Source organism: Mauremys mutica, chromosome 2 (assembly GCF_020497125.1).
Source record: "Mauremys mutica isolate MM-2020 ecotype Southern chromosome 2, ASM2049712v1, whole genome shotgun sequence".
NCBI classification, from domain to species: domain Eukaryota; kingdom Metazoa; phylum Chordata; order Testudines; family Geoemydidae; genus Mauremys; species Mauremys mutica.
In genome coordinates, this window is record NC_059073.1 from 218231892 (window position 1) to 218258908 (window position 27017).

At 41.0% G+C, this 27017-nt stretch overlaps 1 protein-coding gene across 4 annotated transcripts in view; it reads left to right on the forward strand.

Moving 5' to 3' along the window:
• The first annotated feature begins 8130 nt into the window (after positions 1-8130).
• Positions 8131-27017, forward strand: part of ABHD5 (abhydrolase domain containing 5, lysophosphatidic acid acyltransferase) — a 37280-nt gene continuing 18393 nt past the window's right edge. Inside the window, exons 1-3 of one of the 4 annotated variants that reach the window (XM_045007314.1) lie at positions 8131-8409; positions 26270-26355; positions 26613-26985. In XM_045007314.1, the coding sequence (XP_044863249.1) occupies positions 8270-8409; positions 26270-26355; positions 26613-26985 (599 nt within the window). In that variant the 5' untranslated portion in view covers positions 8131-8269. Of the gene's footprint in view, positions 8410-23167; positions 23221-24043; positions 24063-24283; positions 24322-26269; positions 26356-26612; positions 26986-27017 lie in introns of those variants that run through there. The other 3 variants (XM_045007315.1, XM_045007317.1, XM_045007316.1) reach the window with 3 other exon arrangements.

The window sequence follows — 27017 nt, forward strand, 5'->3', positions numbered from 1 at the left end:
GGGCCTGTTCATCTTAGAAAAGAGATGACTAAGGGGAGGGGAAATATGATAGAGGTCTATAAAATCATGAACAATGTGGAGAAAGGTTTCAGAGTAGCAGCCGTGTTAGTCTGTATCCGCAAAAAGAACAGGAGTACTTGTGGCACCTTAAAGACTAACACATTTATTATAGCATGAGCTTTCGTGAGCTGCAGCTCACTTCTTCGGATGCATAGAATGGAACACACAGACAGGGGATATTTATACATACAGAGAACATGAAAAGGTGGAAGTATGCATACCAACAGGCAGAGTCTAATCAATTGAGATGAGCTATCGTCAGCAGGAGGAAAAAAAACTTTTTGAAGTGATAATTAAGATGGCCCATAGAACTTAACATAGGGAAATAGATAGGAGAGGAGAACTTAACATAGGGAAATAGATTCAATTGGTGTAATGACCCAACCATTCCCAGTCTTTGTTTAAGCCACAGTTAATAGTATCTAGTTTGCATATTAATTCAAGTTCAGCAGTTTCTCTTTGGAGTCTGTTTTTGAAGTTTTTTTGTTGCAAAATTGCCACCTTCAAGTCTGTCACTGAGTGGTTAGAGAGGTTGAAGTGTTCTCCCACTGGTTTTTGAATGTTATGATTCCTGATGTCAGAAACTAGATACTATTAACTGTGGCTTAAACAAAGACTGGGAATGGTTGGGTCATTACACCAATTGAATCTATTTCCCTATGTTAAGTTCTCCTCACACCTTCTATGGGCCATCTTAATTATCACTTCAAAAAGTTTTTTTTCCTCCTGCTGACGATAGCTCATCTCAATTGATTAGACTCTGCCTGTTGGTATGCATACTTCCACCTTTTCATGTTCTCTGTATGTATAAATATCCCCTGTCTGTGTGTTCCATTCTATGCATCCAAAGAAGTGAGCTGCAGCTCACGAAAGCTCATGCTATAATAAATTTGTTAGTCTTTAAGGTGCCACAAGTACTCCTGTTCTTAATGTGGAGAAAGTGAATATGTGAAGGGGTAAATAACACTTGCCTATCACAAGAACCAGGGGTCACCCAATGAAGTTAATAGGCAGCAGGTTTAAACCAAACAAACACATAGTGCACAGTAAACCTGTGGAACGCATTGCCAGGGATACTGTGAAGGCCAACAGTGTAAGTGTGTTCAAAAAAATGCAGCAGATGATTGACACCCTTTTGGAGGAAGAAATAACACCAGCAGGGATTCAAGTGGACTGCTGAGCTGCATGGAGAATGGAAGTGTGGGAGCACTGGAGGAAATCAACAAATCCCCTTTGTCTAACAGTAATGTAGCTAAATTTGATCCTTTATTTCAAGTTCTTAGTCAACAAATATAGTAATATGCTCAGTATTGCATCATAAACAACTGAAGAGCAAGTGAGGGCTGGGGAATCAAACTCACAATTTATATTGGTTACTGAACATCTCCAGAAATGTCAGTAACAAACAGTTCATGGAGCACATTTTGATAGGAAAAATTTCCAGTCCAAAAATTTAGACCAGTTTTAATCACTAAAACACCATAAGCATTTATAAGGCCATACTGTCATTTACAATAAGACTCCTTTACAGCACTCTGGCAATCTAAAGGAGCCTTAAAACTTTTACACCTGTTTTATACTGATAGGGGAATTCATTAAGAATAATATGAACAATTCATTAAGTAGGCAGGCTGATACATTGTGCTCTGGCTGAGAGGACAGAGCTTGCCCCACACCTACCTCCTCAGAAACACTCCAAAGCCCTGCCTCTCCATGCGGGGTGCACTGTGATAGCAAGCGAGGGGGCCAGAGTCTCTCACACGCTCCGCCCCACCCAACCCCACTTCTCTGGTGATGATTTACATCTCCCCCATCTGCTCCAGATGCCCAAACAGATGTGCCCATCCTGTCCAAGAGGGGCGTGTGACCGCTCTTGCAGCTTCCTTTTGCTTTCCTGTCAGAATTCATTTTTCTACAGGGAAGCAAAAAAATCTGCAGCAGACATGAATTCTGTGCGCGTCCAGTGACACACAATTCCCTCAGGAGTACTGTATGGTCATTCTTATGGAGGGGGGTTAATATATATGGTTACACTGAGAACTTGAGTTTCAGGTGAGTGGAGTGAATTTTACCCAATATGAATGAGGCCGTGAGGTGGTAAGGGCTTAATCCAAAACCAATGAAAGACTCCTTCTGACTTCCCTGATCCTTGGTTTAGGCCCAGATCTTCAAAAGCTTTTAGGCTTCTAACTAAAATCAGTGGTAGTGAGGCACCTAAATACCTTTGGAGAATTTGAGCCTACACCTGCTCTCACTACCATCAGTGACAAATCTCCCATCCACATCAGTGATGAGGTATTGTGCCCTTAGTGAAGTGTGGAGTGTGTTAAAATCATAGATTAAGGCCAAAAGGGACCACTAAAGCATCAAGTCTGCCCTCCTGTAGTCATAGGCCACCAACACCAAACCAGCACCTGCATATTAAACCCAGCAACTGAAATGAGACCAAAGTATTAGAATGCTCAGAAGACTGGACTATTACATGCCACCGGACATACATGCCACCCAGTTCTATATTTGATTCATTGGATCAAGCTGGTGCAGTTCAGTGACTTATTCACTGTGTGGAAGAGAAGGGGGAGTTGATGAGGGCTAGCTGGCTGAGCACCAATCTTGTTAAGACTGAGTAATGCTTTGGCCCGGAGTGCAGGAATTAGGAGATATCTGATCCCCCTACTGAGGAAGTATGTATGTCAACTAATTCTTACTTGTTGAATCTTGCTCACATATGTCTAGATACTCATTTTAGTTATAGAACTTCTTAGAGCTGCTGCCATCTCTTTAGGTGGAGCAGCTTTCCCCATTCACAGCATAATCAGAAAAGAAAGACAAGAGATCAGATAGGAGTCCCTAAATGTGTATTTTAAACAAAGTATTAAAATACTATATACACAATGTTATGCTAGAGGGTGGGCACCTCCATGAGGGTGTATATTTGATCTATGGGTCATCACAGATCTCAGTGAAACTGGTGGACATGATAGCACCTTCCATTCAGGCTAACTGAAGCAGCAGTTAAAATTCTTTTTAAGTGATAGATGAAACAATAGATTGTACAATCTTTGTTTAAAATGGTTTCTCTTAGCAATCACTCTTTGTCCAGCATGGCTGACTGTCTCTCAGTCAGGACCTTCAACAGAAGCACATGATGCTGATTCCTCTTGTCTTTCTAGGAGAAAGTTAACTTGGGGTTCTTTGCCCCTCTCATTTATAGTCCAGTGAACCTTTGAAATGGATTCTTCTGAAGGTTACCCCCACAAAATAAAGTTCATTCAAGTTGTGAGAAAGGAGACATGGAGTCTGGTGGTGAAGGAAGTTCCATGCTGGTTTCGTCCCCACAGGTGTTTGCTAAAATGCCAATTGGTTTGTTCCTGCCCCTCCAATGCAAATAAATGGCCACTTGACATGTGATTGCTAATTGATTCTGATGACACCTGGCTGGAGGCATGGACTTGTCCTTTGTCTGAGAAAAACCTGTTTACCTGCTCCCCAGACTTGTCTGGTAAACATATTTTAGTTCCACATTTCTTTCCTATTTTTATGTTTGCTTGGGTGTTTATTGCACATAAACCACACAAGAATATTAATCATCAGTGTGTTATTAGTTTTCCCGTGATACCTTTCATGACACATCAGATACAATTTATGACATCAATGATCTGGGTACGCTGAACTGGTCAGACCAGCTGAAAGTCACTACCAGATACCAGTGAGCCCTTTGCCCTCTTGCATTTGGATGCTGTTAGGGTCACATCCACTCACCAATCCATAAAAATACAAACAAGCAGATAAACAACCAAAACTATAAGTAGGCTTGTAAGGATTAGATTTTTATCAGTAAAAGTCAATCAACATGGATTTCACTGCACCCATGCAAACTAACAAAAATATTTCCATTGATAATCAAAATTTACAGATAGGCAAAGTAATAAATGCTACTTGAGAACTTTAGAGCTTGATTTAAGAATATTTACTTTGTGTATTTTGACATGTGATGTTGAAAATGTGCGTGTTAATGTTTTTAAAGCTTCAACATTTTGAATCTCAACATATACTGTCACTAAATAATTATTGCCTGATTTCCCCCCCCCCCCCCCACTGTCTCAACTCCCTCCCCATAATTTCCTGCAACTATGGAAATTTAAATTAAAATTAAAATGCCCCAAAATAAACACATCAGTCAAAATTATAAAAAATAAAAACTGAATTCTGCCAAGCCTACCTAATAAACTAATCAAGCTATTTCTCCTAGATCCTACGAAAGACTAACACATGGAAGGCATTCAGACACTATAGCAAGGGAGGCTATCTAGAGATAAATGAAATAGTTAATGGTAACAATTAAGGCTCCAAACTAGTAAACACTTACATACATGCTTGACTTTAAGCATGAATCATTCCACTGAAGTTCCTCTGTGTGCATGTGTGTAGAAATTATTGAAGTCAGTGAGATTACACATGTGTTGCAAGATCAGGACCTAAATCATCATAACTAGGCTTTAGACTTAATTTACCATTTAAATGATGAGGAACAACTCACAGCACACAGAGCTCATATCTGGTTGTCTGCAGATGCAGGCAGACATCACTTATGTCCATTTATACTCTGTTCACATATCTTCATAATTGTAAAGTCTAGATACTTAATTTTTTTATTTAAATAAAAGTTTCCACAGCACAAGCAGGTATCCTCCAAAGAAAAGTACTAGTTTGCTATGCCATTGTAAGGTACCCCAATTAAAACTTTGACTAAAACTATTCTGTGACCTTGACTACTGCATTTGCTACCAAGTACATACTATACACTTGTGCTGTATAGCTGCTTTCATCCAATGATTTCAGAGTGCTATACAAACATTAATCTTTATTATAACCTGGTCGGATATTATCTGTTGTCACCAATACCAAGTAAAGTACAAAGACTTGCCCCATACCATACTAGCTGAAAATAGAAGCTAAGACTTCTGAACCCTGCTTCCCACTCACTGAATCATGCTGCCTGACTTCAGGTACAATGTTTATGTAAGTTTAATAATAATTAGGTTTAATATTAAGACTGTTGTTTTGCTTAGGGGTGTGTAATGCCTAATATAAGCCTCTCCCTCCCCCTAATTACTCACCTCCACACGAGGGAGGTGAAATTTAGTGTACATATGTTGGATTAAATTAATGCTTGTGTGGCACTTTGAAAATGCAAAGCACAATATAAATGCTAGTTAATCATTATTATGGTCAGAGTTCAATACTGTTCTAATTACACATGTAATAATCGTCAGGGTTTACTTTAAAAAACAAAACTAGCCCAAAAATCTAATTCTAAGCTGCCAAGTTGCTGTTGCCTCTCCTGGCCTCTAGTAAACATGCTGGAGAATGCTTTTTCTTGTGAGTGAATTAATACCTCAGTCTGGTGCTGCTGCATCCCCAGGAATCTGCTTTGGGCTGTGTGTATGCAAGGGGCTCTAATAGCTTTTCACTGATATTTCCTGATCTATAAGCTTTTGCCTCTTTATTTGATTAACGTAAATAATAGCCAAGTGAAAATATTATATATATGTGTGTGTGTATGCATAGTGATGGGGTACATCCGCCACTGTTTAATGGTAATTCTAGACCCCCTGTTGGTGCTTTTTACCATCTGTGTCTAGCTAGGGTGCTATAACCCTTCCTTTTAGATATAGACATTTTCACCGTGTTACCCATGCCTTTGTTGTCTCAAAATTAGACTGCTGCTAGTGCTGCAACATGCTCTACGTGTGGCTACATCTGAAAACCATTTGGAAACAAGCTGGTGCAAAAAGCAGCAGCTTTCTTACTATTCTGGGTAAGAACTTACGGGTGTGTGCTCTGACCTATAAATCCCTAAATGGTTCATGACCCAGCCTCCTGAGAGATTCCCTAACTCTTGTGCTATGCCACCACAGCTGTGGTAAACAGATGTATTTGAGCTGGATCCCACTCATTATAATAGAGGTTGGTGCTTAAAAGGTGTTTTCTGTGGGTACGTCTACACTGCAGGCTTACTTTGTGCTTTTGTGTGTGTTTTTTTTAACCCCAAACCGCTACCACCTATGCACAAAACCCTTAAACAGATGCTTATATAAGCCTCAATTCTGTGGTTGCATGCATGACTGGAAGTATGGGTTAAAGTATGTTCACTTTAAGGCATGTTCCTACCTGCCCTCTTTGCAATAAAGATGCAATTTAAGTATGTGTAGCTGACCTTTGTTTAGATTGTCCTAGCTAGACCTCTGATGCCATCCCACAATTCCTGGGTCCTGTATGTTCCCATCCTTCTACCTGCTCACTTCCTACTCACCTTCTAAGTACTAGAAACTGTTGGCTGGTTTATAGGCACCAGGTCAGTTTTTAACCCTTTGTTCCATGTAGCCTGCTCCATTTTCTGCACAGGGCTCTTGGTCCCCCAGTTTGGTCAAAAATAGCCCAGATTTGGAGATCATCTAGGCATGCTGCAAAAGGCATCTGTTTGGTAGGGTTTTTGGAGAAGGCTGAGAGTATGTTTCCCAGAGAGATGAAGGTGGTAGAAGGGAGTATTCCTGTAGGTGCTTGGTTAGCATAATTCCAGTTTAAATTATTTTAATGCTGCTGGAGGGTTGCTGTAGTACTAATCAGTTATGTAAGGCTGTCTAGAGCCTTGTAATAGACATCTTATTATTTAAATCTAAATAAATATGCATATTTATATTTGCACATCTATGGTGCATGTGAGTGTCATATTTATACACACACATTGTGTAGTATGTATGTATGCATAACTATGGCCACAGTATTTTGTGCAACCAATACTTTTAAATACTTTTTCCTGAATATCTTTTTAGACATTTTCTCCCTGATTTAGTGGGGCACTAATCCTCATCCATTTTCTTCTAATGGTCCCAAATGGAAGCAGAAGAATAGGGATGGTGGTTCTTAACAAAATGAAACCAGAAAATGCTATAACATCCACAGGGTTGGTAGAAGGATCAAGAAGATTTAGTAGTACTCCTTTAGTACTCCTCAATGAGGTTTCCTTTGGCTGTTGTCATATTAGAGGCTGTTAGATTATCAAAAATTAATCTGCTAGTGTAGAACCAGTTATTGCTAAAGCAGTGGTTCTCAACCCAGGGTACACATACCCTGGGGGGTATGCGGAGGTCTTCTGGGGGTACATCAACTTGTCTGCCTAGTTTTAAAATAGGCTACCTAAAAAGCACTAGCAAAAGTCAGTACAAACTAAAATTTCATATGAATACTTGTTTATATTGCTCTATCATACACTGAAATGTAAGTATAATATTTATATTCTAATTGATTTTATTTTATAATTAAATGGTAAAAAATGAGAAATAAATCAATTTTTCAGTAGTAGAGTGCTATGATATCTGTATTTTATATCTGATTTTGTAAGCAAGTAGTTTAAGTGAGGTGAAACTTGGGGTACACAAATCAGACTCCTGAAAGGGGGTGTAGTCTGCAAAGGTTGAGAGCCACTATACCTCTGACTGCCAGAAACTAGGATTGGATGACAAGGGATGGATCACTTGAATTCACTTGTGTTCATTCCCTCTCAAGCATCTGACCCTAGCCACGGTCAGAAGACTGGATACTAGATTAGAGGGAACATTGGTCTGATCCAGTATGGCCAGCAGTCTTATGTTCCTTTTAGGATATGTTTAGTGTGCTGTCCCCCAAGCAACTCAGGACATCTGAGGACTCTATTTCTGATACAGCATTAATAGGATTGTTGACAGCATCACACAAAAGGCGCTTTTCTTCTTCGGTCCTTAACATTTTCATCAGACCATTTTGATGTGACGTTTAAAAAATAAAACAAAACCCCAACCTCTAGGAATCTCGTTCTCAAACGTGCCCTGTGCACTACAGTGGCGAATCCAACGAGCGCGCAGGGAAGAAAGCATTGCTGGGGGCCCTGATCGTGTATGACACCATAACACAAACAACAAAACCACATAGAACCCTCCCTTCTACTCGCCACCCTCCCCTCTGTGAACCTGCCCCTTCCGGCCCCCCCAGGAAAAGCTCCCCGGGAAACAAACGAGCACTAAAGGGCGCTCGCGGGGCCCTCCGCCCACAGTGCGCGAGCTCCCGCTCAGCCGCGCGCGGCCCATTGCCCTGGCCCGCCCAAGGAGGGGCGGGTCGAGTCCCCAGGACGCTCTAGCCGCGCGCTCTGTGGTGGGGCGGCCCGGCCGGGATGACGCGGCGGGCGGGTCCCGTGATGGCTGGTCGTGTCGCCCTCGCGCTGTCACTCGCTGCCGCCTCCCCGGCACCAGCTCGCGGCCGCCGAGCCCCCGCCATGGCCGAGGATGGGCACCTGGAGGCCTCGAGCGAAGGGTGAGCGCGGGCGGGGAGACGGTGCCATAGGCAGGGGCAGCAGTTGGGGGACCCCCCCCCCGGCCTATGTACACCTGCCAACCCTCATACACCCTCCCCCCCCCCCCGGACCGCCCTAGAGCTGACCCTCGCATCCCAGCTGCTGTCGGTTTTTTGTGTGTCACTTCCTCCATGTTCCTACTGCAAAACCACTGATGTCTTAGCTGGTTCAGCTACAGCAACTTCCCCTCTCCCGGTCTGCTCACATCTCTCGTCTCCTCCCGCCTATACAATCGGCTGTTGCTAAACAATCATTTTCCTCTTCTGTCTCTGGCGTGCCTGTCGCTCCATCTCTCCGCTGACTTCCACTTCCCTTCAGCATCAACTTGGAACACATCCCCTTTCTTTAAACCACTGTGCAAATTGGCCTGACCCATATTTCTGCTACTTTTCCTTCTCTTCCCAGGCAGCCCTTCAGAATGACTTAATCGTTGTCTTCACACTTTTTACAATGCTGCACCTTGTGTTTGAAACTATCTTCCCCTCCATTGTAGTTTGTGTGCCAAACAAACCTCCCTCTCCTTTAGAGAGAGAGACAAGGTGGGTAAGGTAATCTTTTATTGGACTAACTTCTGTTGGAGAGGTTTTGAGTGAATAAAAGATATTGTCTCACCCACCCGGTCTCCCTCATGCCCTGGGACTAACGCAGCTATAACACCCTATAACATTCTTCTTAAAATACACAATCTATAAAGCCTCCAGTTGATGATTTACTAAGTCAGTCTTAAAATATCTGTGCTTCATCTTCTCAAACTTGTTCAGTGCATTGACTCTAAACTGCATTAGTTGCTTAACTTGATCCTTTGGCGTGTTAAGTGCTTCTTTGGTAGTGCTGAATGCCCTCAACTTTTGTCATCACACAGCACATTTCAGGATTGTGTTCTTAATATAAAGTCCTTAGGGTAGGGGAAAAATGGTCTACATTTTCATAAGAGATTATTGATTATGGATGCCCAACATGACATCTTTTAAAGGGGTGTGATTTTCAGAAAGTGCTCAGCATCCACCCTCTGAAAATCAAGCCCTTTTAAGGCCTTTCAGATTGGCCACCCAAAATCACTAGTCACTTTTGAAAATGAAAGCTTAAGTCTCCTTTTTGTACATCAAAAAGTGCATGGACAGTGGTGAAATGCTAGTGCTTTGAACAGTTAGCACAGAGTATTTGCATTACTGCATTCTTAATATTGGCTAGTCTTAAAGCTTGGTCATCCTTTCAAGGTGAATGAGCCTGATTAGAGCTAGAAAAAATTTAAATTGTATAAACTAGTTAAATACACTGATTACTTTCAGATTTAAAATTGGCTTGGTAGAGAAATATCTATTAAAATAGCAGATTGGATGCAGTTCTAAATGACAGGTGACATATTAAGTGTATATAAAGGAAAAATCTAAAGTTTAATCTTTTTAAAAACAAATACATCAGATAGTAATTAACCTAGTTACACAACAAGTTCAACTAGTTGAAATCTGGCAACATGAGCTTTCTGTGGGAGTGTAGTGATGATAGCATAGTAAAATCACTACAAAATATATTAATCAAAACATGCTAAATCATACAGCTGTAATCCATAGTTTAATCTGAAGATAAAACTAAATATATTTGGATCGTCAATGTGGAACAAAGTGTCTAGAAAGTTTGTCAGCGTTCCATATAAAATCACTAAGTACTGCTCAGTTTGCATAAATGTGGGGGAAAGTTTCAAGGATTGAAAACTGTTTTGTCTTTAAGATAAGTGATAAGTTTCTCTAAAATAACTTTGGGTGGGTTTTTTGGTGAAATTAGATGGAATGGCTTGCAGCAACTAGTTAAAACTAAGAGTGCCTTGGAATAAAATATAGAACTATTTTGTAGGAAACATTGCAACTTCAATATTCATAACTGTTTTTCCATTATCCTTTGATACTTTTCTGAGTTTGGGTTTTCACTCGTGAGGCATGTTGTTGGAAATGATAGACTTTTTACAGTCTCAGAGTGAATGTAGTTTTAAAATCTGCATTGATGAAATCAGTAGGTTTGAACTCATGAAGCACTTCCAGTAAGACACTCAGGCTACTATACTGCATAACATTCATAATAATTGACTTGCTCTTTAAAGAGACACTGTCAACTGCAGATTTGTCTGAGTGTTTGGCTGACTCACACCTTAAAATTTAAAACAAAGCATAAGCAGGTAGGGTAATGAAATCATACTCCAAATATCTGCACAGTTACAGTTCCTTTGCTCAGTTTTTCTTTAACTTAGAAATGAAGATTCAAAACAAATCAACTCAAAACAGTTTCACTGCCCTGCAGGGTCTTGTCTTAGCCCTTGTCTCCCTTGTCACTCACCATCAGCTGAGGCTCGCTCCCACCCTCTCTCCCTTAAAAATGTCTTCCTCTCAAGCCTTCTACCTGATAGTAAAGAGCTCTATGCATCTATGTTCCTCCATGACCCAAGGTCTCTCCTGTCTACTCCCCTCCCTAAAAGTCTAAAAGACTTTTATGTAGCTTCTTGTAAGTCATAGGACTAGCAGAGGCTTCCAGTTTTAAAGGGAACAAGGGCAAAAACAGGTGCACTGGGAGGTACACTTTTACCCCAATGCCCAGTGTGCTGTTACACACAGACTAAAGGAAATTTCCCACCTCTTTTCCAGTTTGGCCTTTTACATAGATAGGAGTTTGTGTATAGGCAATTGCCTTTCTATGTCGATCATCGCTTTCACTCTCTGGTCTCATGCACTTGCATCACATTCATGTATTGTCCTCAAAACTCACAAATAAGTTTTATTTCAGCCACTCTAGAAATGTGTTTTTATGAATTTTCCCTGCCCCTGCATAGATTTGGGAAGGGGAGCACTGCGGCTTTCATTGGGAAGGTGTCTTTTCTCTGCTCTCTTCTGGGTGGAGCCACAATGGAGACACTGTTAGGAGGCTGTCTCCTCACCCCTTCCCTGCTGCTGAGAGGAGAGGAGAGTTGATCATGATAGTGTATTCTGCATCCCTGCAGATGGAGGCCTCTCATCTAGAAACTTCCCTGAGAGGAATGATTAACGACAATAGGCACTAGAACAGTGATATCCAGCCTTCTCAGTCTGAGGGGTGAACAGATTATTTGATGCAGTCAGTACTGGAGATGGATTCTCTCTGTACTGCTCTCCTTGTACCACTTAAGCCAGTGCTAGAGATTCTCCTTTTTTGGGGGGGGGACTTCCTAGGCTGCTTTAGCCTATGCAGGGGTTGAGGCAGAGACCAGGGATCCATAAGGAGTAGTTGATTCTTGGTTTCTCTTTTTCTCCTTTCCTGAGCTGCCTTTAATGGCCGTGTGGTAGAGGGGAACTGAGCTGTCCTTGCTTAGATGTTCCTCTAGGCCAGGGGTGGCCAACCTGAGCCTGAGAAGGAGCCAGAATTTACTGATGTACATTGCCAAAGAGCCACAGTAATATGGCAGCAGCTCCCCCACCGCACTCCCAGCACCTCCTGCCCACCGGCAGCCCCTTCCGATCAGCACCTCTCCCTCCCTCCCTGCGCCTCCTGATCAGCTGTTTCGTGGTGTGCAGGAGGCTCTGGGCGGGAGGGGGAGAAGTGAGGGCATGGCAGGCTCAGGGGATGGGGTGGAAAGAGGTGGAGTGGGGGTAGGGCCTGTGGTAGAGCCAGGGGGTTGAGCAGTGAGCACCCCCACCCCCCTGCCCGGCGCATTGGAAAGTTGGCACCTGTAGCTCCAGCCCTGGAGTCGTTGCCTATACAAGGAGCCACATATTAACTTCTGAAGAGCCGTATGTGGCTCCGGAGCCACAGGTTGGCCATCCCTACTCTAGGCTCAGGCAGAGCCAATCAAACTTCTTCTATCCTGCTGTCCTTCAGGCTTGCAGAGAAGCAGTCAACAGAGCAGTTGAATTGCTCAACAGTTATAGGAGGAAAGAGACAGCAGCTGCTAAGAGCATTCTGGGCTCAGATCACAGCTCCTCCTTGAGCTGTAGGTGAAGCAGTGGAAGGCAGTACTTAATACCTCCTCCTTGTAGGGATGAGTTTAATTTGAATACCCAATTTAAAAACTGCAGGGCATGTTACACTTTTAATTTGTAATCAAATATTCTATTAAGTCTCCCTCAAGTACTGCACAGTAGACACTGCTGGGCTAGAGGTTTTCTCCTCCCTCCCTTCTCAAGCCCAATCATGGGCTTAGTGGACGGAAGGGCAACCCCCAGGAGGCATAAAGAGTAGACTGCCCTTCTTCCCCTAGCCTTCAGTAATTCTCTAGTGAGTGCAGTGGTAAAAAGAAAATATTCACATACTTTCAAAAATATGTCAGTTAAAAAAAAATCCAAGTCAAGTATGTCTTTAATAATCAAACATACCACACTCAATACTCCGTGCCAGCATGGTACGTGTGTACACAGAGGTATAAAGTCAGGGGGAGATTACAGGGATTGCATACTTTTAAAGTCCTACCCATTACATCAGGTGGAGGATCCTGTTCTCCATGACTAGTTGGCTGAGTCCCTGCTGAGTTGTGACAGAAATCCTCCACCAACTTGCTTGGCCAGTCAGTCATCTGGGCTTTAGTCTCTCCCTTCTCAATAAAGTGCCCAGGTGGGGAGAGGAAGATGATAGTCATCTGTTAACTCTTGAATCATGTTTAAAATCTTGAATAACAGGGGTAATAGATATCTGGGAGGTAGTGTTGGGAAGTCTGCTACTGCCACCCATACTGTAGATAAAATGAAGATTTCTGTCCACAGGGCTATCGGCCTAGCACAAACCTTTCACTAGTACTACATTCACAATTCATTCTGTGCTCAGTAGGGCCATTTATGCTGCGAGGAGCTGCACTAGGAGGAATTGTGCCTTAGGTCTTTTTTGTGATGCAGTATATTCACTCTTGCAGACTGGTCCAACTCCCTGTTGCGCTGGGAGGAACAGCATCTAGGCACTGTGAGCCCAAGAGGGTCACCACAATACAGGACCTTTGGTGGGGGAACTAAAGGGTGGAAAACTGAAAACACAAATGAAGAACCTTCCCATTTAAAAAACAAAAATCTGTAGTCTCTCCTGATGGTTACATTTGCAACCTTATTTTCTGGCATTCTTAACTTTTGAGCGCTTGACTTTGCAAATTTGACATTCCTTTAGCACAGCTTTAGCATAGCTTTTTGGGGTGTCATTGGTATTGACAGCAAGGGAGAAGAGGGGAAGGAAAGGTGGATGGATAGCTCAGTTTTTGCCTTGTTGAGGTTGAGCAGGAAGTGGGAGCTCCAGATGAGAGATTTTGATAACAGGAGAGAAGTCAGGGGAAGAGAGGTAGATTTGTGAGTCACTGAAGCTGTGTAAGGGGATGAGGTCACAGTGGGCTAAAGTTAAAGGGAAAAGAGGAGGGATTTAAAGACAAAGTCCTGAGTGACTGACAGTGTGGGGGGAGTAGAAGCAGGAACCTGTGGTGGTTAGTGATAAGAAAATCTGGATAGCATGAGGCTACAGAAGTGAAGGAAGGATATAGTTCAGTCCTGTATAATAAGTACTTTCTCTTACTTGCTAGTATAACTTTTTCGTTAATGTTCTCAGTTAGATTGGTTTGGATTTCAGTGTTGAAATACAAGTGTAAAATAATGTTTTATTAGACAAGATGGGCAGAAAACACACAGTCTTTATTTCTTTACTGCTGGTGCTGTGACTGCTTTGTAAATTACACCTCTATCCCGATATAACACTGTCCTCAGGAGCCAAAAAATCTTACTGCGTTATAGGTGAAACCACGTTATATCGACCTTGCTTTGATCCACCGCAGTGCGCAGCCCCCCCCCCCCCCCGGAGCGCTGCTTTACCGTGTTATATCCGAATTCATGTTATATCGGGTTGTGTTATATCGAGGTAAAGGTGTATTTTTTTTTTAAAGGGGAAGCGTCTGATCTTGAACCTTGTATGTTTCTGCTCCTCCAGAGTTGATAAAATCAGAGCAGGAAAGGACTGGTTTCCTAACCTGTTAGCATTAATTATCCTCCATGTCTTTGTAGTACTTTGACATGTCTTTTAGATGAAATGTGAGGCAATAGGGCAGTGTTTCACAAGCTATGGGGGTGGGGAGAAAAGGGATACCAAGCTTGTCTGGGGATTTGGAGCACAGGCAAAGGAGAGTGGGGGTGGTCAGGAAAAGCTGAATGATCCCAGATATGTAGGGCCCTCCCAAATTCACAGCCATGGAAAAACGTGTCACGGACCGTGAAATCTGGTCTTTTGTGTACTTTTACCCTATACTGTACAGATTTCATGGAGTAGACCAGCATTTCTCAAATTGGGGGTCCTGACCCAAAAGGGAGTTGTAGGGGGTCGCAAGGTTATTGGGGGGGTTGCAATATTACCACCCTTACTTTTGCACTGCCTTCAGAGCTGGGCGGCTGCATGGCAGCAGCTGTTAGCCGGGTGCCCAGCTCTGAAGGCAGTGCCCCGCCAGTGCAGAAGTAAGGGTGGCATACCATACCATGCCACCCTTACTTCTGCCCTGCTACTGGCGGGTGGCTCTGTCTTCAGAGCTGGGCTCCTGGCTAGCAGCCACCACGTTCCAGCTGCCCAGTGCTGAAGGAAGCGCTGCCGCCATTAGCAGAGCAGAAGTAAGGGTAGCAGTACCATAACCCCTCCCAACAATAACCTTGCGACACCCCTCCCCCCCAGCTCATTTTTGGGTCAGGACCCCTACAATTACAACACCGTGAATTTTCACATTTACAATAGCTGAAATCATGAAATTTATTATTTTTTAATCCTATGACCATGAAATTTACCAAAACGGACCCTGAATTTGGTAAGGCCCTACAGATATGCCTCTCTCATGACTGCAAATGTGCTTAGTGATCTCCTGTTCTGTTATGGCAGCCTGTAGTACTGGATGGCCAGTTGTGTAAGCAGCCTGAGTGTACTGGGATGCAGGCTCAGGCAGCAGTCTGATCATTTAAACTTTGCGCTTGTACTCATCTCAGCTGCAAGAGCACATAATGCTTGATCCCATGTGCATCAGTGAATGCTCTCTCACACACCCTGGAATGGAGGGAGGGGGAAAGTGGCAAAAGGCGGCATCAAAATTAAACAAAAATTAGAAAACAAAAAATACACAAGGGGCAGAAAAGGATGTGAGGAATTGCTGGGAGACAGAAGAGAAGAGGGCTAGGAACATGGTAGGAGGAGTGAGCTAGTACCCATCTGCTGCTCCATTTCAGGTAGGGGAGCTGCACCAAAATTGAATACCAGTATAATGTTGATCTTCTCTCCTGCCTGAATTTGCAGCTTGTTCCAACTATTCCTAGAATATCACTATACTAATCAGAAGAGATTCATTGTGTATGACTTATCTTGTTTACAATCTCTTCTTAGTATCTGGGAAGTCAGGGGCCAATGTAACATGCTGTTTATATGTACAGGAAACTTCAAGTGGCAAAATGCAATGTTTCTAAATAATTTAACATTGATAAAGTAGGTGCTGACTGTTCTAAATACAAAGTTCAAGATACAATAAATATACAAGGAAGGCGTTTTTACCTCTGACCTAATGTAGCAATATTCTGTAATAAGCTACCAAGAGCCTCTTGTTGAAATCATGAGGTATGATGTACAGGACACTTCCTGGAAATATTGTGCAGTAGTTTTCAAAATATTATGCAGTACTTTAAATGTTGCAAAACAGTTGGATAATTCAGTAACACTAAAGTAATCACAGAATGTTTTGGCTTGAAATTCTTCTAAACAGCTTTATAAATAGGGTGATAATCCAATTGGAAGGGGAAAAAATTGGCTTCAGAGTTAACCATGAAGCAGCTCCATAAAACTGTTGGATCTTGTGGAAAATGCCAAACTGGTATTTGCAAAGGATACCATCCACCAGGGTTCTCATTTTGTGTTTTGAGCTTTCTAGTGTGTTCTCCAAGGCCTCACACTCTTCAAGATTTGTAGTCTCTGAGGGTAGTGATAGTGGGGTAGAACATGAGCTGTATTCCATTCTATCAACATTCACGTGCCACTTCTGGAGCGTATCTCCTGTCGTTGGAATCTCTCATCCAAATTGCATCTGTGGTCACTACATCTAACTTCCAGTCCACATGGAGAAACTCTTCACCCAAACAGCTTGGTCTCTTCAGAAATAACTACTGCTCATAAAGCATCTGGACTCATGTGATCTTAAATGCATTCCTCATCTTTAGGGACATGAAATCCCAAAAGGTCGCCTTGATTCATACAAAGTTGAACTACCATGTTTACAGAAACAATGAGGGAAGAATCAGGTTGTGCCTCTTGTGTTGGAAAGCTCTACAAGCATGGGAATGGATTCTGCCCCAAGACATTCATAAAATCATTTTAGCCAGTCCTCATCAGACTGAGGCCTGGTCTTGCAGTGGGACACCCTGCTCTATTCCAACCCAGGTTAGAGATCTGTAGGTGTGATGTTTCTGAGTAGCTGACTTGTTTCCTTCAGCCTTTTTGGAATCAGTCTTCTAGATGAAATTCCAAGTGGAAAAGATTCACAGTATAGTGTAAATGGATCCTTGTGGACCCATTTACTTTCCTCATATAAAAAAACTATTTTCTTGACTTTGAAGACTAGCCTGTTTAATTTGGCAACTCTTTCAACCTACTGTGAATTTGTCTTCAGTTCTTTGTCACCATTTTTCATGCAGGGCATGTTCCTTACATATTACAAACACAAACTTTTTTTATTAAGTTATTAAATGTTACTTATGAAATGGGTCAGCTTTCAAATCTGACAATGTATTCAGTCATTTTAGATCCAAATGTACTATATTTCAAATCTCTCTTCATCTTACTCATTGTAAAAACGAGTCTCACAATTTAACTATATTATACCTACAGGTTCCTCACTCCAACTGTAAAAGGAGAAGGTTTCATCATGCATTCATCTTGGTCCTCTGTAATTATTTTATGCATTTTCTTAGGGTATGTCTATACTACCCGCTGGATTGGCGGGCAACAATTGATCCAGCGGGGGTCAATTTATTGCGTCTAGTCTAGACCCCCAAGCGCGCTCCCGTAGACTCCTGTACTCCACCGGCGCGAGAGGCGCAGGCGGAGTCAACGGGGGAGCGTCAGCTGTCGACTCACCGCAGTGAAGACACTGCCGGGAGTAGATCTAAATATGTTGACTTCAGCTACATTATTCACATAACTGAAGTTGTGAAACTTAGATCAATTCCCCCCAGTGTAGACCAGGCCTTACATGAAAACCCTCTGCACCCCCACAAGCTTTTTTCCCTTTCACAGCAAGATTTCAGCTTTGCCTGAAATACTACCCCAAATAAAATGTAAATTTGCTTTGCTTTAAAATGTCTCCTGTTTTGAGGTCCAATGTTCTGATTAGTCTATTAGCTCTGTTGGCTTATCGAAAATCTTGTGTTTAGGAGGAGGAAACAGAACCCAGACATACTAGTGAAATTAAACTCTCATCTGTTAAAACTACATCTGTTTTTTAGGATTGTGCTTCATTTTGAGTCTGTTGTATTTTAAAGGCATGTATCCCAATTTGGTCTTTCTGTACTACGTAATCAAATAGCAAGATGGTATCAGATTTTATTCAAGGAGTTAGCAACTTAAAATAATTTAATTTGATTATTTTTTAAAAGTAGTTTCTGGTATTATACCTGTCCATGTCTTCTTTCCAATTTCTTGTAGTTTTACAATCATGTGCTCACATCCTTTTTAAAAGTAATTTTCTCCTCTGACGCTGTGTGAAAGATCCATATAGACAAGGGAAACGGACTAAATGTTTTAATAGGACAAACAGTGAAACTTGAAGATACAAAATACTGTCAATGCACAAAGTAAACAAAGTGAAAAGAGAAATACTCTCTCTAATACATTTCAATTATAGCACTTTATTTTGTATGTAGTAATAGTAGTGGATAAAAATGTTCAGAGGAATGTGCTTTGTTGTTGTGTGTGTGTGTGGGGGGGTGTTTGTTTTTTAAATTGATGGTGTCCTTTTTAATAGGTGACAGGCAAATAGTTTGTTATGGAAACTTAACATCCTGCCGTGAGCACCCGTGTAAGCTATGTTCAGTTTTCAGATTGATAGTTTAGTTATTTGAGACAAAGCGGGAAATGAGATGCTAATAAGAACTTTTCTCTAAAATCTGTGGTTGCTGTCTGCCCTCTTTTTCCATACTAACTGCTTGTGTCATCCTTGACCGTTTCTTTCCCTTTGTCCTATTATGGGTCACAACCTTAAAAGGAACTCAAAATTTAGTAACTGAAGTAGAATTTGTACTGCTAACTCTTATTACTGGTTGAGAGGCATAAGGCAAAAAACAAACCCACAGCTTGAGTCTCAGATCCTAGGTTGAGTTTAAAGAGTCGACAGAATAAACATCTTGTAAATGGAATAAATTTTGATGTGGAGTAGTTTAGACACAAACATGGAATTAAACAATGCTACGTCATTTTTCATAGTAGAATTGCCCTTAAGAGCCTTTTTTAATTTGAAAAAGCACGATGGAACAGAAAAGTGGATGCTTTATTGCTCTAGTCAGTTTTCTTTGCTTTTATAGCATGAAGGCACATGAATTCAGTGATGCTGAGTGAAATGCATAAAACCGAATGTGTAAATTCAGTGGAGGAGACTAATTTATTGGCCATTCCTCCCCAAAGTTCAAAAAAGTGGTGTACCTCATCATTTATCTTTAACTTGTAAATTATCCATATTTAAATATCAGCCACTTGATGGTTATTGATGATTCCTCTGTGAAATTGTACTTGCTTAATCTTCATTGTTTTCATGACTCTATGCAGGTTAAAAAGTAGTCATTTGTACAGACCGAAATCCACTCCCTTTTCAGCTAGTTGCTTGCCACTTCAGTTCAAAATTATATAATAGTGTTTTAATTTAAAGATTTTTTTAATGTAATTTTTTAACCTGATTTCTCTAGGATAGTGGTTGCCCAGCCCTCCCATTTGCTTTTCCTTTTCTCAGTTTTGTTTGTTATTATTTATGCAGTAATGAATTATCATTATGTTGCTCTTTAGGGCTTGATCCAGCTAAGTGATGAGCACTCTGGCCCTGATCGAGTAAAGCACGTAAGCACATGAGCAGTCTCAGTTAAGTCAAATGCTTAAATGTTTTTCTGGATTGTAGCCATTGTGCTCAGAACCTTGCTGGATTGAGCCTTGTAGTATTTTTCATATCTAAATTTCAAAATACCTACAATTCTAAATTCTCATGCTGGCAAATAGTGGGTTGTTTATTTAGACATTGCCTGCAGAAGGCAGTGGAGGAAGGCATCTGTAATTCCCTTTTGATACTGGTTTTTACTTCTGTATCTGCTCCACTGTTAATGTGTCTCAGTTTTGTACCAGTGCAATCCAGCTGAAGTCCACAGAGGCCATCTCATTAATTCATTGGGTCTGGAAACAACCACCTCTGTTCATCTTGGTGCTTAGGCAGCAAAGTACAATAGATTCTCTACCCTTTCCCTGATAATCCAGTAGTGCACCTAATCGATAGACATCCAGCACTAGTTGGAAGTCTGGTGAGGGGAAAGGTTATTGTTTAGGTTGTAAAACCAAAAACATTTGGATTTAAACAGGAAATTCAGTGCAATAGTCAGGTTATTGATTTCATTTTATACTCTTTTCAAACACAAAGTTAGAGTTGTGTGTCAGTATTCTGACCTGACCCTAAGGGTGAGAAGAGTTGATGAGTTTTAGCAGGCTTTATTGTCAGTTGGCATTTATATTCTGTACATTTTTGTACAAAGTAGCACTAACCAATTTAATATTTGGTACACTGCATTAAAAGCAGACTGTGAAGAACTTCAAAAAGATCTCACAAAACTTTAAGTGATTGGACAACAAAATGGCAAATGAAATTTAATGTGGATAAATGTAAGGTAATGCACATTGGAAGAAATAACCCGAACTATACATACAATATGATGGGGGCTAATTCAGCTACAACTAATCAGGAAAAAGATCTTGGAGTCATCGTGGATAGTTCTCTGAAGACGTCCACGCAGTGTGCAGCGGCGGTCAAAAAAGCAAACAGGATGTTAGGAATCATTAAAAAGGGGATAGAAAATAAGACGGAGAATATCTTATTGTCCTTGTATAAATCCATGGTACGCCCACATCTTGAATACTGCGTACAGATGTGTTCTCATCTCCAAAAAGATATACTGGCGTTAGAAAAGGTTCAGAGAAGGGCAGCTAAAATGATTAGGGGTTTGGAATGGGTCCCATATGAGGAGAGATTAAAGAGGCTAGGACTTTTCAGCTTGGAAAAGAGGAGACTAGGGGGGGATATGATAGAGGTATATAAAATCATGATTGATGTAGCGAATGTAAATAAGGAAAAATTATTTACTTGTTCCCATAATACAAGAACTAGGGGCCACCAAATGAAATTAATGGGCAGCAGGTTTAAAACAAATAAAAGGAAGTTCTTCTTCACACAGCGCACAGTCAACTTATGGAACTCCTTGCCTGAGGAGGTTGTGAAGGCTAGGACTATAACAGCGTTTAAAAGAGAACTAGATAAATTCATGGAGGTTAAGTCCGTTAATGGCTATTAGCCAGGATGGGTAAGGAATGGTGTCCCTAGCCTCTGTTTGTCAGAGGGTGGAGATGGATGGCAGGAGAGAGATCACCTGATCATTGCCTGTTGGTTTACTCCCTCTGGGGCACCTGGCATTGGCCACTGTCGGTAGACAGGATACTGGGCTAGATGGACCTTTGGTCTGACCCAGTACGGCCGTTTTTAATTGAAATTGACCTTCAAAAGAAACAAAACAAAATGTCTACAACTTTAGAAATGTGGTGAATAATCACAATAACTAGGTTGAGAGGGGTATTTATCATATTACCTTATAAACTGCTTTTTCTTGGTTCTTTGACAGACTTCCCCAGCTAGGATTGTCTAGAGCAATAAGTATAATAATCTTATATGCAGTAAAGCACTGAATTCTCCATGTTGATTGAAGCCAACCATATATGAGACTTACAAGTGACCTGGAAAGGAACTCCTGAATTAGCTAACTACATATATATGAATACTTCCCACACCACTAACCCAGTTGTGGTAATACTGGCAATAAAAAACATGTACATTGCACTTCTAACATTTTTGGGGTTATTCTGTGGCTAAATCCGGGTTTGCTGTAAACAGTTTAGAATACTGTAATCTGGGACATCAGTTGCTAGAAAAGTTAATGGTTCTATTGTGTTGCCTAGGTCTATAGCACGGTTTGTTTTTAATTTTTCAATAAATACAAAACCAATGGAACGAGCAGAACATTTAAATTAGTACAGTCATTGAAATCTGGACAAGGATGCAAACATACAAGTGTGTTGCTTTATGCTTTTAGCTTGGTTTTCTCTTCTAAAATTTTATAATGTCAGTGTAGATTATGCTCAAATGTTGATTTTTATTAATATTTGTAAACCTTATCACAGCCGCATTAATAAATCCATGCAATACTATTTTTTTTTCAGTTTTGTCCTCAGTATAGTTATTTTCTCCATTAAAGCTGTGCTTGCCAACCTTTCCAGACATTGTGAATTACTCTCATGCCAACCTAGACAAGTGGATATGATCAGTCAAACTAGAAGTAGAGACAAAAACAAGAGTTGTGATGGTAGGTACCCTGTAAAAGGGTATGCTGGCTGCTGCTCAGTTTTGTCCTTTGTTTCTGCAGAGGTGCATGGTAGGCTGTTCAGATTTATGGTATTGTTAACATAATTTCATCTTAATCACGCTACTTTCTAAAATGTCTGTCTTCCTGAGTCTTCAGGAGAGAAGCTAAGGACAGCAGCCTACTTCCCAGCTAGGAACCCTAACTTTTTCTCAGACATGAGTATATTTGAGTCCAATTTGATTTGACCTATTCGGGAAAACATTCCTTCAGGCCAGAGAGTAACAAAGGTACAGTTTTATATTTATCTAGTATTTGTAGTCTCAGATTTCAGCATAGCAGTGCTTTCAGGTTCTAGCTTCCAAGGTGGACTGCCTAAATATAGTTCCCTGGGTACTCTTCCAAATAAGTCTTCTACAGTCTTTTCCTTTCTCACTGGTCCTCTCAGTCACAGAACTATGCCTTCTTCACTATAACCTCAGAAGTACTAGCCTCTCTTGATTGGTGACTGGTGGAAACTAACTTCATGAAAGGATACATTTAGAGCCCCACTCCTGAATCCTAATAAACAAAGACACGTATAAAGGTTGCTGTATCTGTTTCTGGAACCATGTGACATGTAAGGCCTTACATATTCCCAGAAGAAGGCTAGAACAGTATGATATACTCTGTCTGGTTCACATACTGCTCCTCCAGATCTTGTTAGGAATCCAAATAAAACAATGCTACCACGATCAAGTGTGCTAAAGAGTATTTAGATTAATTAGATATGTTCAAGAGAGCAGGGCCTGATGAAGTTCATCCTAGGATACTTAAGGAATTAGTTGAAGCAATGTTGGAACCATTAGCAATTATCTTTGAAAACTCATGGGGGATGGATGAGGTCACAGAGGACTAGAGAAGGGCAATATAATAATAATAATAATATCCATCTTTGAAAAGGAGGAAACAAGGAAATTATAGATTGGTCAGCCTAACTTTTGATATCTGGAAAGATACTGGAACAAATTATTAAATAATCAGTTTGTAATGACCTAGAGGACAATAGAGTTGTAAAGAATAGCCAGCATGAATTTGTAAAAAACATGCCAAACCAACCTAATTTCTTTCTTTGACAGGGTTTCTGGCCTACTGGATGGGAGGAATCGAGAGACATATCTTGATTTTATTAAGGTTTTTGTTACAGCCTTAATGACAGTCTCATAAGCAACCTAGGGAAATGTAGATGAAATTACTATAAATTAGGTAGAAAACTGGTTAAAAGACTATACTGAAAGAGTAGTTATCAATGATTTGGAACCAAACTGGGAGGGTGTGTATAGTGGGGTTCCACAGGGGTCAGTCCTGGGCCCGGTACTAGTCAATAGTTTCATTGTCATATCAAAGACTTATTCACTCTTCACAAATCTTTTTTTTTTTTTTTTTAAAGGCATGAAACTAAGAATCTGGAATGAAAAATATGAAAAACCTTTAATTCAGATAAATACAAAGATATACTTGCTTAGTTCTGAGAACGCTAAACATTGAATTTCCTTTAATAATCCATCCACCTGTTGTAGGGTGCAGATTTATTTATCAGAAATTAAAATAGGCAATAAAAAATAAGGCTACTTTTAGTCTTTTAAATATGACAGATTTAGCACAGATAGAGGAAACTACATACTTGTTTTCAGAAGAATGAAGTTTGCCCATCCCAAAGAAAAGATACAGGTAACAGTGTGCTGGGTGTATTAACCCAGCACTGGGCCACCGGGGCCTGACCAATCAGGGAACTAACACTGAAATCCGTCAGTTGGGACAGGAGACCACACCCCTTTACCCCTGCTGTGCATGCTTCAGGTGGAAGGGACAGATAAAAGGAGGCAGCCCAGCTCAGTTTGGGCTGGCTAAGAAGGGGGAAGGACACGTGCTGCAGGCTCCTGTAGAGGCGACTGTGACTCTCCAAACCATGGGAACTGTGGACCTGGACAACTCTGGGGATGACCAGCAGACCTGCACTGCCACCATTTTGACATGTTTGTTACAGCTGTCTTTAACAGTAGAGAAATTTCCTTATTGCTAAAAATGTTTTTCCTCTTAAAGAAATGTTGAGGTTTTTTTTTTCTTTAATCAAGATATGACTTAGACATTTATACAGTATCGGTTTGAGAGGGTGGGAAGAAGAGCAATTGGGTGTTAAACTGCTGATTTCAGGATCATGTGGTAATATTCTTCAGCTTAGTATATCACTGGAAGAGACATTTGACTTAACATGGTGGCACAGCTGATACCAAGGTATTGTTATAATCAGTTTTTAAGACAGTAATTAATTAAAACTACATTGATTATATCAATTGATAACTTTCATTAAACTGTTTTAAATTTCATGGTACAAGTTGATGGTCAGTAGTTGGCCAAATCGCTTTGTGCTGATGCCTAATTTACTTTTTTTTTTTTTTTTTTAAATCTAAATTTTAGATAGCTAGACTTGTCGATCAGCTTGGAAACAAACTGTATTCAAATACTCTGTCTCTTGGGGCTTAATCCAGATCCCACTAAAAGTCTGTGTAAAGACTTCCATTGACTTCAGTGGCATTTGGAAGAGAGCCTTGGGGTCAGATGCAACTCCTGTGACTTAGAATGAGAATCTTTCCATTGACTCTTTTAAAGGGAATTGGATTGGTCCTTATATAGCATTAAGGTGATGCTTGGGTGCAATGTTCTACAGTCTTTAGCATTGGTAGAAGAAATATTTAATTGCTTTATTTTCTTTCACAAATGCCAAGAGGCTGGGCAAACAAAAATGTGGAAACATAAAGGGGGGAAGAGCATAACTGAGGCAAAATGATGTAAAAAAAAAAACCTGACATGAAAGAGTTTTAACTGAGATTTTAAGAGAAGAAGGTTTTTGAAAATGTGTAATCTTTAGTTTGATTTGAAATTCTAATTTAGCTGTCTTGTGTTGTGTGTTTCTTCCTCAACTGTTAGTATTTAAAAAAATCAACATGAGAATGTATGGCAGACATGTTTGGACATAGGCACCGACTCCATGGGTACTCTGGGTCTGGAGCACCCAAGAATGATGGGTGCTGAGCCGCAGCCCCTATATCAACTCCCCTCACCCAGCACCTTTTGCCTGCCAGTGGACCCCACGGATCAGCAACTCCCACCCACAGTGATCAGCTGTTTCACGGTGTGGGGGTGGGAAGCGAGGGGGTGTAATGGGGCGGGGGTGGAGCCTGGGGGTAAGGAATGGAGTGGGGGCAGGACCTGGGGCAGTGCCAGGGGTTGAGCACCCCCCAGCACATTGGAAAGTTGGCGCCTGTGTGTTGGGATGCCAATGCCTAATGAGCTGACTTAAGATGTAGAATTTGAAAAGTCCACTTGGCATAGGGAGTTTGGGAATTTTCCCAGGAGGGTGCCAGCACTTTCTGCAGACTTTGACCTTATTTTAAAATCAGTTAATTAATTGGAACCTTGGAAGTTTCTAACCCTTGTGGGTGTAAAGAGACTCTGCCAAACAAAAATTGTAGGTAAAGCAATGTAGTGCAGTCTTCCTAAATTTACAAACTTATGCCATTGCCTCTGCTGCTGTTCAGAACTTCCACAATATGAAACTTGGGATGTGGGATGCATTATTTTACTTTTATTTAACATTTTTTTTAAATATTCTTAAGAGCCTGCTCCTGCAAGATGCGGAGTGCCTTCAGTTCACTGATTGAGCTGAGCACCTGAGAGGATAATATAGTATTTGTTTTTAAACGTGTTTATTGAGAAATTGAACACAACTCCTAAATTCTGATGGTTTAAGCAAATCACTTTTTTACACAGAAAGTTCATGATTCAGAGTGACTGTTGTAAAGGTAACTAAATATTATTGAAGTGTCCATTGCCAATTATCAAATCTGAATCCTGATTGACTGTCTTTCTGCTATAATCGCCTGCTCTGTGTGTATCTGATCTGTGCTATCTGCAGCTTCACCAGGCACACTCATCAGACTTTCCCTGTTGTGTTACTGGTTTGTGTCATAAGCTTAAGCAGTAAGTCAGGAGAAGGTAAAGGCTGAAACTCATGTCATGCTCGTGGTCCTTGTACATAATGGTCTGGTGTACTTGTGTGCTCTACTTGGGGCAATACTTGAAGATCATTAAAGCTTCAGCTAATGCAGAATGTAGGTCGCTTGTTTATACATATTCCAATTTATTTATAAATTTATTTATTTTGTGTTTACTGCGACTGTAGGTCAGGATGGCTATCTAGTTGGCTTCCTGCATGGTGCCCCACATCACTGCCGCATCTTAAAGAAGCTGAAGAGAAAATACTGAAGTGTAAGTATTTTTTACACATCTGGCGTATACCCAGATCTCATGTAATTTTTCATCATAAACAAGCATTGCTTTTTTAATGCATTGCGATGAAGCAAACGTGACTGTAGTATAGATTCTCAGTGTTCCTTTGTTTAAGATCTTTGACCCTGATCTGAAAGATACCTGGTATCCCTGCCCTGGGCTTCCACTGAACAGACTGCTAGATATGACTAACAAAATAAAAAGTATCTGAACTGTTTTTTTTTTCTTTTCTTCAGGTATCACAAGCACATACAGTAAACAATATGTCGTCATATCCAATGGAAATAAAATATGGACGCTAACATTCTTTCAAGACCTCTCATATAAAACTCCACTTGTTCTCCTCCATGGGTTTGGAGGAGGTATTGGACTTTGGGCTCTCAATTTTGAAGAGCTTTGTGAAAATAGGTCCGTTTATGCATTTGACCTCTTGGGATTTGGGCGTAGTAGTAGACCACAGTTTGACACTGATGCAGAGGAAGCAGAAAATCAGTTTGTAGAAGCTGTAGAAGAATGGAGACAGAAGGTAGGGCTGGACAGAATGATTTTACTTGGCCATAATCTGGGTGGATTCCTGGCTGCTGCTTACTCACTGAAGTACCCATCAAGGTATGTGAAAATAAAGGGATAAAGGAAATCTT